Raw genomic sequence first — 17,205 nt, forward strand, 5'->3', positions numbered from 1 at the left:
CCTTGAAACGTCCTATAGTGATTGCCTTCAAGCTCTTAAATTTTCTCAAGGCTCTCATCTTCTCAGACAAGCTTTCTGATTTCTAGTCACTGAGTCTTTTCCCTACTTGTGTCTTGCTACTTGGGTTCTCAGCCTGGGCAGCTACTCTCACTTCTCACTACTGCCACTGAACTGTCTTGTAAAAGGGAGTTCTACCTCCAGCTGCTCAAAATGCCCCCTTTCAGAGCCATTCCCTCCAGCAGAAGGTGGGCTATCCCTTAATAATTTGAAACAAAACTTTTTTCTAATGTCTAAATAGTTAAGGGAGTTTTCTGCCAGTGATAAAGATTGACAGACCCTTGGTGTCTATAAGGGTTTTGGTTTATTTTTCTAAGAGAAGAAACTGGCTTATTACCTGGTGGAGATGAGTCAATTTTACTGACTGTCCAAAGGATACCTTTGGCTCTCATCACCTGTGTGCCTTAAAGGCCACTCTTCTCCTGGCAGCAGCAGCAGTAGCTGAGAACACCCTAATCTGTCTTTTTCCTTTCTTTTCCTCACTTCTAACTATAGGGAAAGCGTCCACAGCGCATAAAAGCAGAGTTGCAACCTAGGTGGATGTCTGACCACCTGTCCATCAAATCCATCAAGCAAGAGGTGAGTGTGTGTGAGAGTAGAGAGGAGTTTTCAGTGGTCAGAAGGATTGCTCCATTTTATTTCAGGTACTCCTTTTATTCCTACTTGGTAATTTACCTTTGCCTCAATTTTTAAATCTCAGACCTTTATGGAGCATTCTTAAACGTAAGGTGCATTTTTCGAAAGGGAAGGATTAAAAAGTATGACATGAAATTGTGTTCTTTTCTATCTTATAGTTAATGTCCTGGGATGATAAACATACCCAAATTTAATGTAGATGAGAAAGATAAGTACTATAATAGATCTATATGTAGTAGAAGTTCATGAATGCTAAGATGGTAGAAATGAGTGGTGGGCAAAGAAAGAAATGTTGGGACAAGCAGAGCTACATTTCTCCTGAACCTTGAAGGATAACTAAGATTTTGGTGATTTTGGTGGTGGACAGTGGTGGTGGAAGAGTAACATAAAGCATAGGGGATCCCTGGGTGGCTCAGCAGTTTAGCGCCTGCCTTGTGCCCAGGGCGTGATCCTGGGGTTCCAGGATCAAGTCCCACATCAGACTCCCAGTATGGAGCCTGCTTCTCCCTCTGCCTGTGTCTCTGCACCTCTCTTGCGCTCTCTCTCTCTCTCTCTCTCTCTCTCTCTGCGTGTCTCTCATGAATAAATAAATAAAGTCTTTTTAAAAAAAATAAAAATAAAGCATCGAGGCAGGATAATATATAATGTGGTCAAAGAACAGTGTGTATTTGAATTTGTGTCTGGCATATAAGATATGTTGTAATATGCAGTGGAAGAAAATGCTGAAATGATCAGATTTTGGAGTCCCCTATCTGGCTTACATCTTTAGTAGGCAGGCCAGTAATAAGTGAGTTGTGTCATTAGATCTTTGGTTGAACAAGGTACCTCTCTGGTTACACCATGATAAATGACTTTTTAAGGAAAAACTGGAAAGTAAGAAGTCAGTGAGCAGTGTACTTCCAGCAGGAAAAAGCAGTAGAATCCCTACTATTGTAACTGCAGGTCTGAAATGGAGGAGATGATGGAGGTGGACATGTGGCAGGAAAGGTCATTAGAGAATGGTTGGCATGAGGGTCAGGTTGCAAGAGGATGAGTAGTGAATTAAAGTTCTCGTGGATTATCCTATTGTGGTTTTGAGAAATAAGACGGTGAAAGAAAACAAATCATGAAAAAATAAAGGGGAAGCAGGATTGAGGAGAGAGAGCTCATGGCAGGTTCCTTTTTTAAAAATGGGAGATGAAAAAAAAAATAAAAATAAAAATGGGAGATGTAGGGGTGCCTGGGTGGCTCAATGGTTGAACATCTGCCTTTGGCTCAGGGCGTGATCCTGGGGTCGGGAAACGAGTCCCACATCGGGCTCCTTGCAGGGAGCCTGGTTCTCCCTCTCTCCCTCTGCCTCTCTGTGTGTGTGTCTCATGAATAAATAAATAAAATACTTACCAAAAAAAATTGGAGATATAGCATGGACATGAAAGATGTCCATGAATGAAGTAAGTCTGGTGTAAGATGAAGTGCCTCCAATGCAGAGTCTTGCCAGGGAGTAGAGTTGCTCCCATTTCTCCCAAGTTAAAGACACAAACTTTTGGTGGGGCAAGAAAATATTAGGAGTTCACGTTGGATGTTCCCCTATCCTTTGAAGGTGGGTAAGGCCTCAGGTGGGAGTGGAGATCTAATGAAGGCACAATATTTGGGTCAACACTAATATATTAAATAAAAGGGTTTTCCAGCATCCAGGAGCCAACTGTGTTTGGGTATTTTCATTTTGTAACCTCCTTTAGCATAAATGACTTTATTAGCATCACACTTGTAGGAAGGGGCAAAATTGATCCATTTACTGAGATTTAAAAATTGGCAAAGTGGTAATGGAATGAGGCCAAAGGAACTAAATTGCAGGTGATGATATATATATTGGATGCTGAATGTCAGAGAGGAGAGGGAACTGAAGGAAGGAGCCAGGATGAAGGGGGAGGCAAGGCGGTCACAGTGGAAGTGTCTCGCTAGTGAATTCTCTGGCTCCCGCTTCCCTTTGGGTGAAGCTTCCAGAAGGCATCTCGTGCTCACTCCCCTGGGTCCTCCAGGACGTCCCCCAAGACCTCCGTTTCCTCACTCTTACTTTTCCTAGAGGTTTTTCTTTGTTGTTGCTAATCTCACTCTCCTATTCTATGTACTTTTCAGCCTTTTAACTCCTCATTTAGCATTACGTTTCATTGATTACATAGTTCAGTAGTCTTGGAAAGTGTGGAGCCTTGTTAGTGCTCCTAAATTGTTTTCATGACTCCTAAATTGGAGTGACAACACGGTCTTAATATTAGAGAGAGCTTGTCATTAACCCAGGCCTACAAAAGGAAAAAATTAGTTTATAAATTTGTATCTACTTAAATACATTTGCATTTATCCTTTATTTCTCTTTTTTAGCTCATAGATGTGTTCTTGGCCATAGATATATTGCCCAACACTTAATTGCCTTTGGATTGACAGTTCTGCCATGACTTGTTGCAATCTCCCCAGTCTCGTTTCCTTTGCAGTCTTTAGATTTGGAATGGCCTTTGGTAATTGGTCTCCAGCCATAGTTCTCAGATGGTTTTCTAATTCTTTTTGTTTTGTCCTCTCCACTTTGTTCAATTCCTTGAGAGTTAACACCTCCTTGCAAGTTCTCTTTGCTATTTTCTGTTAGTTGTGCTGGGCTGAGTCCTAAATGCCATAGTGTACATTTCAGGCTATGTAGTAATTTGAATACAGAGCAAAAGGTTCTTTTGTGGCTCTAAGCAAAGCTTAGCTCAGACACTGAAAGTTTTTAGTTAGTCTTAGCAGGGTTTCTCTTTTTTTCTGCTGTTTTTATTTTTCAATAGAACTAAGTGTGGTATTGCAGAGAACCTGGATTTCTGCTATGATACCCAATTATCCTGGAGAAAACTTGGATGTGCCATGAGTTTTCTGCTTCTATTTAAGCAGCAGAAAATCTTTAGGCCATTAAAGACTTTATAGGCAGTGTATCTATCTATATTGGTCACCCAGGAGTCTGATCTTTTTGCCTCAAAAAGTCTTTTAATTGTGACTCCTGGGGAAAATATTAGCGAAGGGAGGTAGTCTTTCTGAACTTTGGAATTAGGACTGCATTGGTTATTTTTGTCAGGAGACTTTGGACATTGCTGTTGCTAAGGAGCTCTTTGTGGTGGTATAGTCTCAAGTGTGCTACTAAAGTTGGCAAGGGTGCCAGGGTGTCTGGTAACCTGCCCTGGCTGAGAATGGAGCACGGAAGGAAAGCCTTGAGCACAGCTTCAACCAGATTCTATTTATAATACTTTAGAGGATTTCAAAGTAGTGTTTCTAATTAGCTTCTCTTTAAAATCCCTCCTTGATTCTAGCAGGCCTCTTTCATACCTATAAAGGATTTAAATACCACTCAGTTTACAACTGACTCCTTTTAAAGGAAAAAAGAATTGCAATGTCAAACAGTGTAAAAATTTTTTAACTGTTCAGTTTTTGTTTTTTGTTCATTTGGTTGTATTTGTTCTTTAAACTATTAAAGTTTAAAACCCTACCAAGAGTGTCTCCAGGCAATGTATCCTATCTTTTAGTAGTACTTCCGTTAACACTGACTTGAGTAAGGTACTTCTGAAAATGAGAACAGTAACTTTTAAAGCAGATTCTTGGTGTGCAATGGATCCAAAAATATGGATTTTTTACCAGATGTGTATGATCAATTTATATAAAATAATAATTGTTGAGAATTCACATCAGATAAGAACCACTGATGTGCAGTGGATCCAAAAATATGGATTTTTTTCAGATGTGTATGATGCAATTTATATAAAATAATAATTGTTGAGAATTCACATCAGATAAGAACCACTGAAATTATAACACATGATGAAAGAGAACCACGCATCAATTTACATTCCCACCAACAGTGCATGAAGCTTTCCTTTTGTCCACATCCTTGCCAGCACTTGTTATTTCTTGTCTTTTTAATGATAGCCAGTCTAGCAGGTGTGAAGCAATATCATCTCACTGTGGTTTTGATTTCCATTTCCTTGACGATTAGAAATGTTGAGCACCATTTCATGTACCTGTTGGCCATCTGTGTGTCTTTGGAAAAATGTCTATTCAGGTCCTCTGCCCATTTTTTGAATCAGATTAGTTTTTTGCTATTGTTAAGTTTTTTTAAGATGCTACAAATTTAAGTTAATCATCCTATCTTACGCGCTTAGCATAAAAATTAACATATTGGGGAAAAAAGCAACTTAAATGGCTACATAGTGTTTGACTCCATTTCTGTGAAATATCCAGAGCAAGTAAATCCACAAAGAGCAGGTTGGTGATTGCCAAGAGGTAGAGGAGTAGGAAATAAGGACTGGCTGGTTAATGGGTTCAATGTTTTCTTTTGGGGTGCTAAAAATGTTTTGCAACCTAGTGTAGGTGGTGCATCCACAACATTGTGGATGTACTAAATGCCACTGAGTTAATACACTTCAAAATGTTAATTTTATATGAATTTCTCTTGGAGTTTTAGCAAAAAGCTATATGAGAGTTTTACTTATTTTTAAATGATATGGGGCCCTGATTTAACAGTTTTTTACATCTATAATGTAATCCTTAGACTTTTAACAGGGAACACATAGCAGAGGGAGGAAAGAGTTAAATACCAGCTCATTTTAGAATAGGTCATACTAGTTCATTTCCCCAGTTTACCTGGGAAGGAGTTGTTCTACAAGTCCAAAAGAATTTACATGTTCTTGTAGAAAACTTGGAGGACTATATTAAAATACTGTGGAAGGCATAGTAATCTCACAATTCCCAAATCCTCACTCCTGCACTTTTACCTGTTTGCTTCAGGCCCTTTCTCTATGCACTTCTTACAAAACAGTAGCTCACTGAATATTATTTTGTCACTTGTGTTTTTTCATTTAACCTTGTGAACATATTCATATTTCGTTAAAAATTCCTCAGAACTAGAACTTCTATTGGGTCACCTTGGCTCAGTGGTTTGAGCATGCAACTCTTGATTTTGGCTTGGGTTATGATCTCATACTCCAGCTGGACTGGGAGTTGAGCAGACTCAGTGCTCAGTGCGGAGTCTATTTGAGATTCTCTCTCCCTCTCTATCTACTCCTCCCACTCATGCACACACTCACACACTCTCTCCCTCTCCCTTTCTAAAAATAGGTAAATCTTTTTTTAGAAAAAGAACTACTTCTGTTGATTTTACAGTGATGACTGTAATTTCACCTATTATTAAACATTTAGCATACTTACAAGTTTTCACCATTTTAAATAATGTTGACTCAAACTTAGAGAAATAATCTTTGCTTGCCTATCTTACTTTTACAATAAAGTCGTAGAAAGGTAATTACTCTGTTGAGGGTTCTTAATATATATACAAATTGTCCTCCAGAAGACCTGTGCCACAACAGATTGATAGCTCACTTTACCATATCTTTATGAATGTATCACTTGTATCTTTCACTATTTTGTAAATGAAAAGGCTAATTTACTTTTCTGTTTGATCATTGATGTGATTTTTATCTTTGAATTTTGTAATCATGTTAAATCTATTTTGGGGGAGGCTATTGTTAATCTGTGTTGGGCTTTTTTTGAGACAGAGTGGCAGTTGTGGGGGGTGGACAGAGGGAAAGGGAGAATCCCAAGCAGGATCCACACCCAGCTTGGAGCCCAATGCGGGACTCAATCTCACAACTCTGAGATCATGACCTAAGGTGAAATCTAGTTGGATACTTAACTGACTGAGCCACTCGGGTGCCCCTGTTGTTAATTGATTTGTAAGACGTATTTACATATTAAGAATAATAAGTTGTCATATTTCTTGCAAAAATAATTATATAATGTTCTTAAGATTTAATTATCTATTTTATTCCTTTTCCTCCCTTCCATTGACTTTGAATATGAAACATCTCCCATGTTTATTTACAGATGACTCTGGTTACTTAATACTTCCATTCATAAGTCATTAGCTTGAATTTCTTTAGTCCTTATTAAAATGCTGACTCCATTTAATATCTCCTTGTACTGGTTGAAGGAAGAATATTTCACATGTTCTCACCTGCTTTCCTTTGGAATGAGGGGCAGAATTGACATATATTACTATGTATATGTAAATAACTTCTGGCCCATATACCTGTGTTTTCTCTCTTTGTTAAATCTGACATATATATAGAAAGGACTACAGTTTTATTGGGATGAAATAATTCCTTTGACCAGGCTTAGTCCTCTCTACCTCCTCCCCTCCCATTCTATGAATTGTTGAGGGTATCTGCTTCGTCATTGTACAATAGAAAGGGGCAAAGGCAGTTTGTTTTGGTTGGCTTTGGCTTGTTATGTAGCTCCATCATAACTTCTGAGCTGAGTAAAGTTGTCACCAAAAAGTTGGAATAATGAAGGACTTGTGGGTGAAGGGTGCTTGTGTAATAGAGAAGGTGCTTACCTAGCAGTTAGGAGTCAATAGCTAGAGACACATTCTTCAGAAGAATTTTCCTTAATATATGTATATATAGCCTCCCCATTTCAGAAACAATATCTAGCATATCTAAACTGCCTGCTCTGGTTATAGGATAAAGATTTTAGGAACTTTCTTTAGTTTTATAGTGTCTGCTGTATGATAATGGCTTTTGCTTCTTATATTTGAATGTTTGAGGATTGTTGTGTTTTTTTTTTAATTTTCATCTCCTTTCTTATTTCAGATTTTAACTTTATAGTAACCAACTCTTTTAAACTCAGGCTTGGAGATGGGAAAAAAAATAAATAAATAAACTCAGGCTTGGGGCGCCTGGGTCATTCAGTGGTTGAGCATCTGCCTTTGGCTAAGGGCATGATCCTGGGGTCCTGGGATCAAGTCCCACATCCAGCTCCCCAGGGAGCCTGCTTCCCCTTCTGCCTATGTCTCTGCCTCTGCCTCTCTCCCTATGTCTCTCATGAAGAAATAAATAAAATCTTAAAAAATAATAAACTCAGCCTGAAAGAATTCAAAAGGTCAAGTGACTTTGGGAAGGTCTACTATCAAGGCAAGACCACTTCCAAATCCTGAATCCAATGAGAACCTTAACTTGGTTTCCAGGACCAGATTGAGTGTTTAGTGAAGACTTAGAAATGACTTGTTACTTGTCAGTCTGTATCTGTCTCTTCTCTCCTTTTTAAGACTACTTCTGTAATTTCCACGGTGTAAAACTTTTGAAAATTTACCAATACAACAGATTCTTAGATCTTCTTCCTTCTAAAAAGCTGTGTGAAGAAAAGTTTCACATTCCTGATTAAGGTTTATCTAAAATGGGATAATTAATGTTATCTTTACTGTTAGGGTATTGCGAATTCTCCCTTTGTTGATACCAGATTTATTTTTCTGTCTCTGCAACTTATACATGTTCTCTATGCAGGCAACAGTTAATACCTTTTCAATAACAATTTTTAAAAGTTCTAGCTTTTGGGCAGCCTCGGTGGCTCAGCGGTTTAGCGCCACCTTCAGCCCAGGATGTAATCCTGGGAGACCTGGGATTGAGTTCCACTCAGGCTCCCTGCATGGAGCCTGCTTCTCCCTCTGCCTGTCTCTGCCCCTCTCCCTCCCTCCCTCCCTCCCTCCCTCCCTCTCTCTCTCTCTCTCTCTCTCTCTCTCTGCCTTTCTCTCTCTCTCGAATAAATAAATAAAATCTTTAAAAAAAATAAAATAAAAAATAAAAGTTCTAGCTTTCACATCAGCACAAAAGTCCAGGGAAGAAAGGAAAATAAAGCAATTTCAGCACAGCCTTCACTACAAAATGGCTCAGAACTAGTTATATTGGAGGGGACGCCTGGGTGGCTCAGCGGTGGAGCACCTGCCTTTCGGCCCAGGGTGTGATGCAGGGGTGATCCTAGAGTCCCTGGATTGAGTCCCACATCCGGCTCCCTGCTTGGAGCCTGCTTCTCCCTCTGTGTCTCTGCCTCTCTTTTTCTGTGTCTCTAATGAATAAATAAATCTTTTTTTTTTTTTATATAACTTATGATTTTTTTTTTATTTATAGTTATTTTTTATTTATTTATGATAGTCACAGAGAGAGAGAGGCAGAGACACAGGCAGAGGGAGAAGCAGGCTCCATGCACCGGGAGCCTGACGTGGGATTTGATCCTGGGTCTCCAGGATCGCGCCCTGGGCCAAAGGCAGGCGCTAAACCGCTGCGCCACCCAGGGATCCCTAAATAAATCTTTAAAAAAAAAAAAAGTTACATTGGAAAATATGCAGAGTATAAACTAGTGGATTATTATGGTAATGGTCCTATTTTCCTTTATCCTTTATTAGATTTCTTAGGCAATCACTTTCCCAGTGACCAACTGAAATCTTGATGTTAATGTTGTTTGTGTTAAAAACAAGGGAAAATTGGGGCAGCCCGGGTGGCTCAGTGGTTTAGTGCTGCCTTCAGCCCTGGGCGTGATCCTGGAGACCCAGGATCGAGTCCCACGTCGGGGTCCCTGCATGGAGCCTGCTTCTCCCTCTTCCTGCGTCTCTGTCTCTCTCTGTGTCTCTCATGAATAAATAAATAAAATCTTTAAAAAATAATAAAATAAAATAAAAAATAAAAACAACAGAAAATTTTTTTAAAAAGGGAAAATGTTAGCCAGTTTGAGTAATTTTATGAATTTCTGTGCAGCTGCCTTTCTCTTTTCTGTATCTTAAGGCAAAATGATGACCCCTACCACCAAACTCCCAATTTTATTCATTTATCTTCTTTGTAACATATAAATGTTAAGGGTTTCAAAGTCCTATGCATTGAAACTGTGACCCTATGTTCTTTCATCCATTTTAAATTGTTTAGATGAGAGTACTTTCTAAGATGTCACTTGTATCAAATATTAAATTTGTAAGAATAGTGTCTCTGAAGGTCCACAGTTTCTTTTCTCTGGAGGGCCGCAGTTTCTCTTCTCTGGTCCAACATATTCACAGGATTATCTCCCAAAGACACTACAAATTATGTAAACCATTTGGACCAAAACTTTTTACCTTACTTCAAATTGCCATTATCTTTTAATGTTAGTTTTGTACCTCCTTATGGTCATTCTACAGATGATAAAGTCATCTGTTTAAAAAAAAAAAAAAAAAAAGTCATCTGTTGAATAAATGTAATTGTGGTTATGATATAAATCCCCTGCCTATCTAATGTTATTTTTTGAGTAGTTGAAATTAGTAAAAAATGAATCTTAGGGCCAAAAAACTGCTCTTACGTTACTGTGTATTGACTCTATACACTTACTTGGCTTTTTGCAGGAGACCCCTGTACTTACCAGAATAGAAAAGCAGAAGCGCAAAGAGGAGGAAGAAGAACGTCAGATTCTTCTGGCAGTGCAGAAGAAGGAGCAGGAGCAGATGTTAAAGGAGGAGAGGAAGCGAGAGCTGGAGGAAAAAGTCAAGGCAGTGGAAGGTATGTGGCTTCTGCGCAGCACATGTGGTGGGGGTAACAGCCCTCCCTCCTCTGGCCAAAACCAAACCAGACCAGGTTCTATCCTTGTCTGTGCTGCTTCCGGCAGTTTCTATTAAATATCTTAATTGTACTCTTGTTTATTCATCTGGATCTGATCTCATTGCATGTGCATTCCTTCTGCAGCACTTGTATTGGTTATGTTTGGTGTTCCTTTCAGCTTTACCACTTGCCCTCCTCGATGTACATCATCCTTCATGTAAAATAGAAAAAAATATTAGGGTATTAATGACAAGTTTCATAGAAATCATTTTAAGCATAATTGAAATAAGCTAAAGAAAAGTGTTAGAGATTTCAAGTATGGCATTGTACAAATTGATTTTATTAGGACAGATCCTTTTCTCAGACTTGGATCTAAGTTTTGGTCTTGGTATAATGAGATTTTTCTTTGATTTCCAGTTATTACAAAAGACGATAATAGTTCCTATATGTATGAGATAGCAGTTATATTTATAAGCTGAACCTGATAAATCCCATGGTCAAAGATCATTCGGGTTAGTTGAATACAGATTTCTTTCAAGTAAATTTGCTGAATTTAAAATTTTTTTTTAAATCCACTTAACCAGGATTTGGCTTTTTACTTTTTTTTTTTTTTATTTATGATAGTCACAGAGAGAGGCAGAGACACAGGTAGAGGGAGAAGCAGGCTCCATGCACCAGGAGCCTGACGTGGGATTCGATCCCGGGTCTCCAGGATCGCGCCCTGGGCCAAAGGCAGGCGCCAAACCGCTGCGCCACCCAGGGATCCCGGATTTGGCTTTTTAATGTAGTGTTTCAGTATTTAAATAAATTTTGGCTATAAATTTAAAGGAGTCTGGCCTTATTATGTGCTTTTTCCCCTCCCATTCCTACTGTGATCACTTATTCATTATAAAACCCTTAGTGTATTTAATCTGCAAATCTAAGGGCACCTGGGTAGCTCAGTGGTTGAGCATCTGCTTTTGGCTCAGGTCGTGGTCCTGGGATCGAGTCCCACATCAGGCTCCTTGCACAGAGCTTCCTTCTCCCTCTGCCTATGTCTCTGCCTCTCTGTGTCTCATGAATAAATAAAATCTTTAAAAAAAAAAATCTGCAAATCTAGCCTATGGGACGATATGTAGTATATCCTACTTCTAAGATGCTTCAATTTCCAATGGTAGATTTAAATTCCTCAAGACAGTAACTGTGGCTTTTATTTCTTTATAGATTTTGAGGAGATTCTGTAATTTTCAGTGATGTTTTCATTTGCTACACTAGTCTCACCTTACTGTTTTTTACAGACAGGTTCAAAACTTATTTTTATGGCTTGGTTTCTGTACCTATAAGATTAATAATACCTGTGTTAGGTTTTTCTTTAAGTCAGCAGATATTTTTGAGCACCCATTCTGCACCAGGTGTTGTTCTAAGAATATAGATATTAAACAAAAGAAGTTAATCCTTTCATGGGGTTTACTTCCAATGGTGGGATGACAGAATAAATGAATATTGTAGAATCATAGATGGTGGTGAAAGATCTAAAGAAAAATAAAATAGGTTTAGAGATAAAGAATGATGTGATGTAGATGGCATTTAAATAAACCTCTCAGGGGGCACCTGGGTGTCTCAGTCAGTCACTTGGCTGCTTCCGGCTTGGGTGGTGGTCCTTGGATCCAGCCCCACATCTGGCTCCCTGCTCCCTACTTGGAGGGGAGCCTGCTTTTCCACTCTCCCTCTGCCTGCCACTCCCCGTTTGTGCGCATGCACTCTGTCTCTCTCTGTCAAATAAATCTTAAAAACAATTTTTAAAAAAACTTGTCAAGATAGCCTTCTTTGAATATGTGACATTTAGAGAAGTGAAGTGAATGAAAGTGCCATATGGAACATCTGATGGGGGAAGGGCATCACAGGCAGAGGAAATAGCAGGCGCACAGGTACTGAGGAGGGAACATGTGGGAGAAAGGCCAGTATGCACCAATGCAAAAAGCAAGGGGAAAAATGGGCAGGAAATGAGTTCATAGAGGTAACCAGTGGTCTGTCACATCAGGTAGGACTGTGCAGACCTTGTTAGAAGGATTAAATAAAAAACAAGTATTCCCTAGCGCCCAGCAAGCTCACAAATGATAGTTATCCTAGGGAAAATGTGGAGAGAATTTTTACAGGCTATAAAATAGTTATAACAATAAACTTTTCCTGAATTCTTGGGAAAAAAAGGGGGAGGGGCTAATGGGTTTTGGGGGGGGGTTTTAAGGATTTTTATTTATTTTAGGGAGCGAGAAAGTGCGCAAGTGCAACGGAGTGGGGGGGGAGGCAGATGGAGAGGAGGATAGAATCTTGAGCAGACTCCACACTGAGAATGTATTAAGTAGGGATGCCTGGGTGGCCTTCAGCCCAGGGCGTGATCCAGGAGACCTAGGATCAAGTCCCACATCGGGCTCCCTGCATGGAGCCTGGTTCTCCCTCTGCCTATGTCTCTGCCTGCCTCTCTCTCTCTGTCTCTCATGAATAAATAAATAAAATCTTTTAAAAAAAATGTATTAAGTACAAAAGGCGTAAACTATAAAGGAAGGGAGATTGATGTTTGACTACATGAATTGTTTAAAACTTAACATATGACATAAACACTGTAAGCAAAATGGAAAGAGGAGTCAAAGTAGAATTTTAACACATAATTAACAGAGACTAATTTTCCAGATTATTTACAGCACTTCTGTAAATCCATTAGAAATGGAGCAACCCAAAGGAAACGGGCCAACTATGTAAGCAGGACATTCACACAAGAGGACACCAAACCGTCAGTAACATGAAAATATGTTCATTATCACTCCAGTCAGGAAAATGCAAATGAAAACATCACAATTCCTTATCAGTACTTACCAGTTTGGCATAAATACTTGTTTTAATACCAAGTGAGTGTGAGATCACTCAAATTGCTGTTGAAAGAAAGCTGTACCTGTTTGGAAAGCAATTCTCTGGCAATTCCACTGCTAGATGTGCATCCCAAAGAGCTCATACTTGTGCATAAGAAGGCATGTCGAAAGAATTGTCATTATACTATTATTTATAAAATGCAAAAAAATGCAGCCAACTAGAACGTGGATTATTAAGCTGTGAAGTACTGTATTAAAGTTACTAAAGCAAAAATGTTAAGATTGCCAGTTGTTTAGGTTCATTGATATTCAGTAATTACCCTTTTCTTTTATCTTGAAATCATATTTTTAAAAAAACAGTATTATAGTCATTGATAGCAAAGGGCCTTTGACTAAAGCAGATACAGATTTACGTTTATAAGTGAATAACATAAGAACAAAAGCACAAGTCAAATAGAACTAGACAGAGAAAACACTTAGCAGGATCATATCATACTCATGGACTCCACGTCTGTCCCTCCAGGAAGAAAATACAAGATGTGTCCTGGCTTTTCCCTTCCATTTTTATGTCTTTCTGTCTGACAGTCTTCTTTATCTCCCTGCCTCTTTTCTTTACTCCTGACCTTCCGGTTTCCTGCTGGCACTTGGTGTCTCATCAGACTAGTAGTGGAATGCCAAGTGTGTTTCTCATGGCTATGGCTGCGAGCCAGAAAAAAATCATCCCTGTCTTTCAGCTCCTTTCCAATTCCAGCTGGCATCTTTCCCTTGTTCCCAGCCAGATTTATTACTACCCCTGGCTTGGTAGGGGCCAGCTGCCAGTGGAGGGGGTGGATGGAAGAGCAAAGACAATTGGTGTGCTAGGATGCCTTTGTAAATGCAAAACCTTGATTGCTTAGATGCATATAAAATCCTGTATATGTTTGGATTGAGTGAGAGTCTGGTCCTTAGAAGTGGGATGTTGCTTTTCTGAGAGAAAGATTGGAAAGACCTCAAGTATTCAAAGAAGGCTAATCATTCAGTCTTCTATTTTTTCCTTTTTCTTCTGTTTTTCTTCAGCCTTGCTCTTCCTCTCCCTCTCCATCCCAGTACCTACCCTACCACCATCATCCCTCCCTAGTCCTTGAGCTTAATATGCATAAAGAAAATGGGTTCCACATGTTTATACTTTTCATAGTGCATTCGATCTATAGAATCATCCTAATTACCAAAAGAAATAAAAATAACTTTATAAGTGATCTTTGTTTCTCCTCTCAAAATTGATTAACAAACATCTAGTCTAATCCTCTAAAGAGTGCTTAACCTCACATACCATAATGCGCTGTGTTCATTGCAGATCGAGCAAAGAGAAGAAAGCTCAGAGAAGAAAGGGCATGGCTGCTAGCCCAAGGGAAGGAGCTCCCCCCAGAACTTTCCCATCTGGACCCTTATTCCCCCATGAGAGAAGAAAAAAAGACTAAAGACATGTGAGTATTTGATGATACTAACCGTAGCAACCAGAAACATTCTGGCATTGTGTTAAGCACTCTTCTTATGTAATTCTTAAAACAACCCTGTGTAATATTCAGTGTTCCTGATCTTCTCATTCTTCTGTATGCCTTTTTTGTATTATTATTCTTTAGATTACAAAAATATTCATTAGGTTAAAATAAAACCCAGGAAATAATGTGCACTTAAATAACCAACATTATAGAATCATAAATTAAGTTGTGGATCATCTAAGTCCACCCCATCATTTTACAGATAACAAAAATGATACTCCCTTTGGGTTTGTTTGTTTGTTTGTTTGTCTTATGATACTCCCTTTGTGTGCTTATTAGGCTTGCTAACCTCTGCCTTCATAATATTTTCTAGAGATTATCAGTGTTACAGACTTAGCTTAAAAACAGTTTATTGACTGATCCAAACCTTGGTATAAATTAGCTATGTATCTGTGCTTGAATTAAGAGATCAGGAAAGAAGGTGGTCAAAGTTACTATTTCTTATTTTGTGATTCACAGCTTTGAGTTGGATGATGATTTCACTGCCATGTATAAAGGTCAGTTCCCATTCTCAACTGTTACTATTTCTGACTGAAGGACTCCTGTGTGAGTGTGTTAATTTAAGCTCTCTTTGACTTTCAGTTCTAGATGTGGTAAAGGCTCACAAGGATTCCTGGCCCTTTTTAGAACCTGTGGATGAGTCGTATGCCCCAAACTATTACCAAATTATTAAGGTATAGGCTACCTTTGCAGTTATACCTACTGTGGTATTTGTTTCTTTCTTGATTTTTTTGTTGTGTTTTTTGTTTTAAGTTTACCTATTGCAAAATTTTTAAAAAATCGGGCAGCCCAGGTGGCTCAGCGGTTTAGTGCCGCCTTCAGTCCAGGGCGTGATCCTGGGAGACCCGGGATCGAGTCCCATGTCAGGCTCCCTGCGTGGAGCCTGTTTCTCCCTCTGCCTGTGTCTCTGCCTCTCTCTCTCTCTCTCTGTGTGTCTCTCATGAATAAATAAATAAAATCTTTTTAAAATTTAAAAAAAATTTTTTTAAAAGTTTACTTGTTGCTCTTGAGAATCAGGGTTGCTGGATTATATGCCAGGCTCCTGAGCATCTCATAATGACATAATTCCTTTGCCTCATAAGGACTATGAGATGTTTTTTCTCCAGCATGTTGTAATTTAGTGTGTCCTATTTTAGGTCCCCATGGATATTTCAAGCATGGAGAAGAAACTGAATGGAGGTTTATACTGTACCAAGGAGGAGTTTGTGAATGACATGAAGACTATGTTCAGAAATTGTCGAAAATATAATGGAGAAAGTAGTGGTAAGTGGGGAAGGAGTTTGCTGAGGATACATTTATTAACACCATTTCAGTCCAGAACAGAATACCTTCTTTTTTAGAAATACACAAAAATAGAAGTGCATCTCTTTTAGAAATGATTCAGACCTTTCATTGGGACTATAAGCAAAATGTAATTTAAAGCTGTGGGATTGGCCATTCTAACCACTTACACAGTATATGCCTGAACCACTCCTATCCTATATGACAAAAGAATGTATCTTGTAGCTAACTGGTCTCAGGTTATTTTTCATTATCTTAGAGACCAGTCTGGGTTTAGTTTGTACTGTGCTTCCTTAACACAGACCACTAACCGTTGACAAGATCGACCCTATATATATATTTTTTTTTTTTTTTTAAGATTTTATTTATTCATGAGAGACACACAGAGAGAGGCAGAGACACAGAGAAGCAGGCTCCACGCAGGGATCCTGATACAGGACTCTATCCTGGGACTCCAGGATCATGCCCTGGGCTGAAGGCAGGCACTAAACCGCTGAGCCACCCAGGGATCCCCAAGACTGAACCTGTATTATTTTTTTTTTTTAAGATTTTATTTATTTATTCATGAAAGACACAGAGAGAGAGTGAGAGGCAGAGGGAGAAGCAGACTCCATGCAGGGAGCCCAACCTGTGGGACTTGATCCCTGGACTCCAGGATCACGCCCAGGGCCGAAGGCAGGCGCTAAACTGCTGAGCCACCCAGGGATCGCCCTGAACCTATATTCTTTTTTTTTTTTTTTTTTTAAACTTTTTATTTTTTATTTATTTATTTTTTTTTAATTTTATTTATTTATGATAGTCACAGAGAGAGAGAGAGAGAGAGGCAGAGACACAGGCAGAGGGAGAAGCAGGCTCCATGCACCGGGAGCCTGACGTGGGATTCGATCCCGGGTCTCCAGGATCGCGCCCTGGGCCAAAGGCAGGCGCCAAACCGCTGCGCCACCCAGGGATCCCTGAACCTATATTCTTAAATCCTCTTCAGAAGTCCACTGAGTAGATCTCCAATAACAAAGAATGTATGGCTCCAAGTATAGAAACTTGGAGTCATTTATGCAGTAGGTCAAATGCTTTAGCTTCAAAACTAAGGAGATTTGGGACACCTGGGTGACCCAGTCAGTTAAGCATCCGGCTCTCGGTTTCTCCTCAGGTCATAATCTCAGAGTCATGAGTTCAAGCCCCATGTTGGCCATGTGTTCAGCAGAGTGACTGTTTAAGATTCTATCTCTCCAGGCAGCCCAGGTGGCTCAATGGTTTAGCGCTTCCTTCAGCCCAGGGCCTCATCCTGGAGACCACATCAGGATCCCTGCATGGAGCCCGCTTCTCCCTCTGCCTGTGTGTCTCTGCCTCTTTCTCTATCTGTGTGTGTCTCATGAATAAATAAAATATTAAAAAGAAAAAGATTGTCTCTCTCCCTTTCCTAACCACCCCTCCCCCTAATTTCTCCCTCTTAAATAAATAAGTCTTTAAAAA

The 17,205-nt window shown here is 39.4% G+C and overlaps 1 protein-coding gene across 5 annotated transcripts in view; it reads left to right on the forward strand.

Annotated features, from left to right (window-relative positions):
- The window catches only part of CECR2 (CECR2 histone acetyl-lysine reader), a 175,108-nt gene that overhangs the window by 138,351 nt on the left and 19,552 nt on the right, over positions 1-17,205 (forward strand). For 4 of the 5 annotated variants that reach the window (XM_077871714.1, XM_077871715.1, XM_077871718.1 and 1 more), the window contains exons 8-13: positions 553-636; positions 9,881-10,034; positions 14,250-14,379; positions 14,914-14,951; positions 15,037-15,128; positions 15,591-15,717. In XM_077871714.1, coding sequence (XP_077727840.1) covers positions 553-636; positions 9,881-10,034; positions 14,250-14,379; positions 14,914-14,951; positions 15,037-15,128; positions 15,591-15,717 — 625 coding nt within the window. The remainder of the gene's footprint in view (positions 1-552; positions 637-9,880; positions 10,035-14,249; positions 14,380-14,913; positions 14,952-15,036; positions 15,129-15,590; positions 15,718-17,205) is intronic. The other variant, XM_077871716.1, reaches the window with a different exon arrangement.

This window comes from Canis aureus, chromosome 25, assembly GCF_053574225.1.
Source record: "Canis aureus isolate CA01 chromosome 25, VMU_Caureus_v.1.0, whole genome shotgun sequence".
In the NCBI taxonomy this organism is placed as follows: domain Eukaryota; kingdom Metazoa; phylum Chordata; class Mammalia; order Carnivora; family Canidae; genus Canis; species Canis aureus.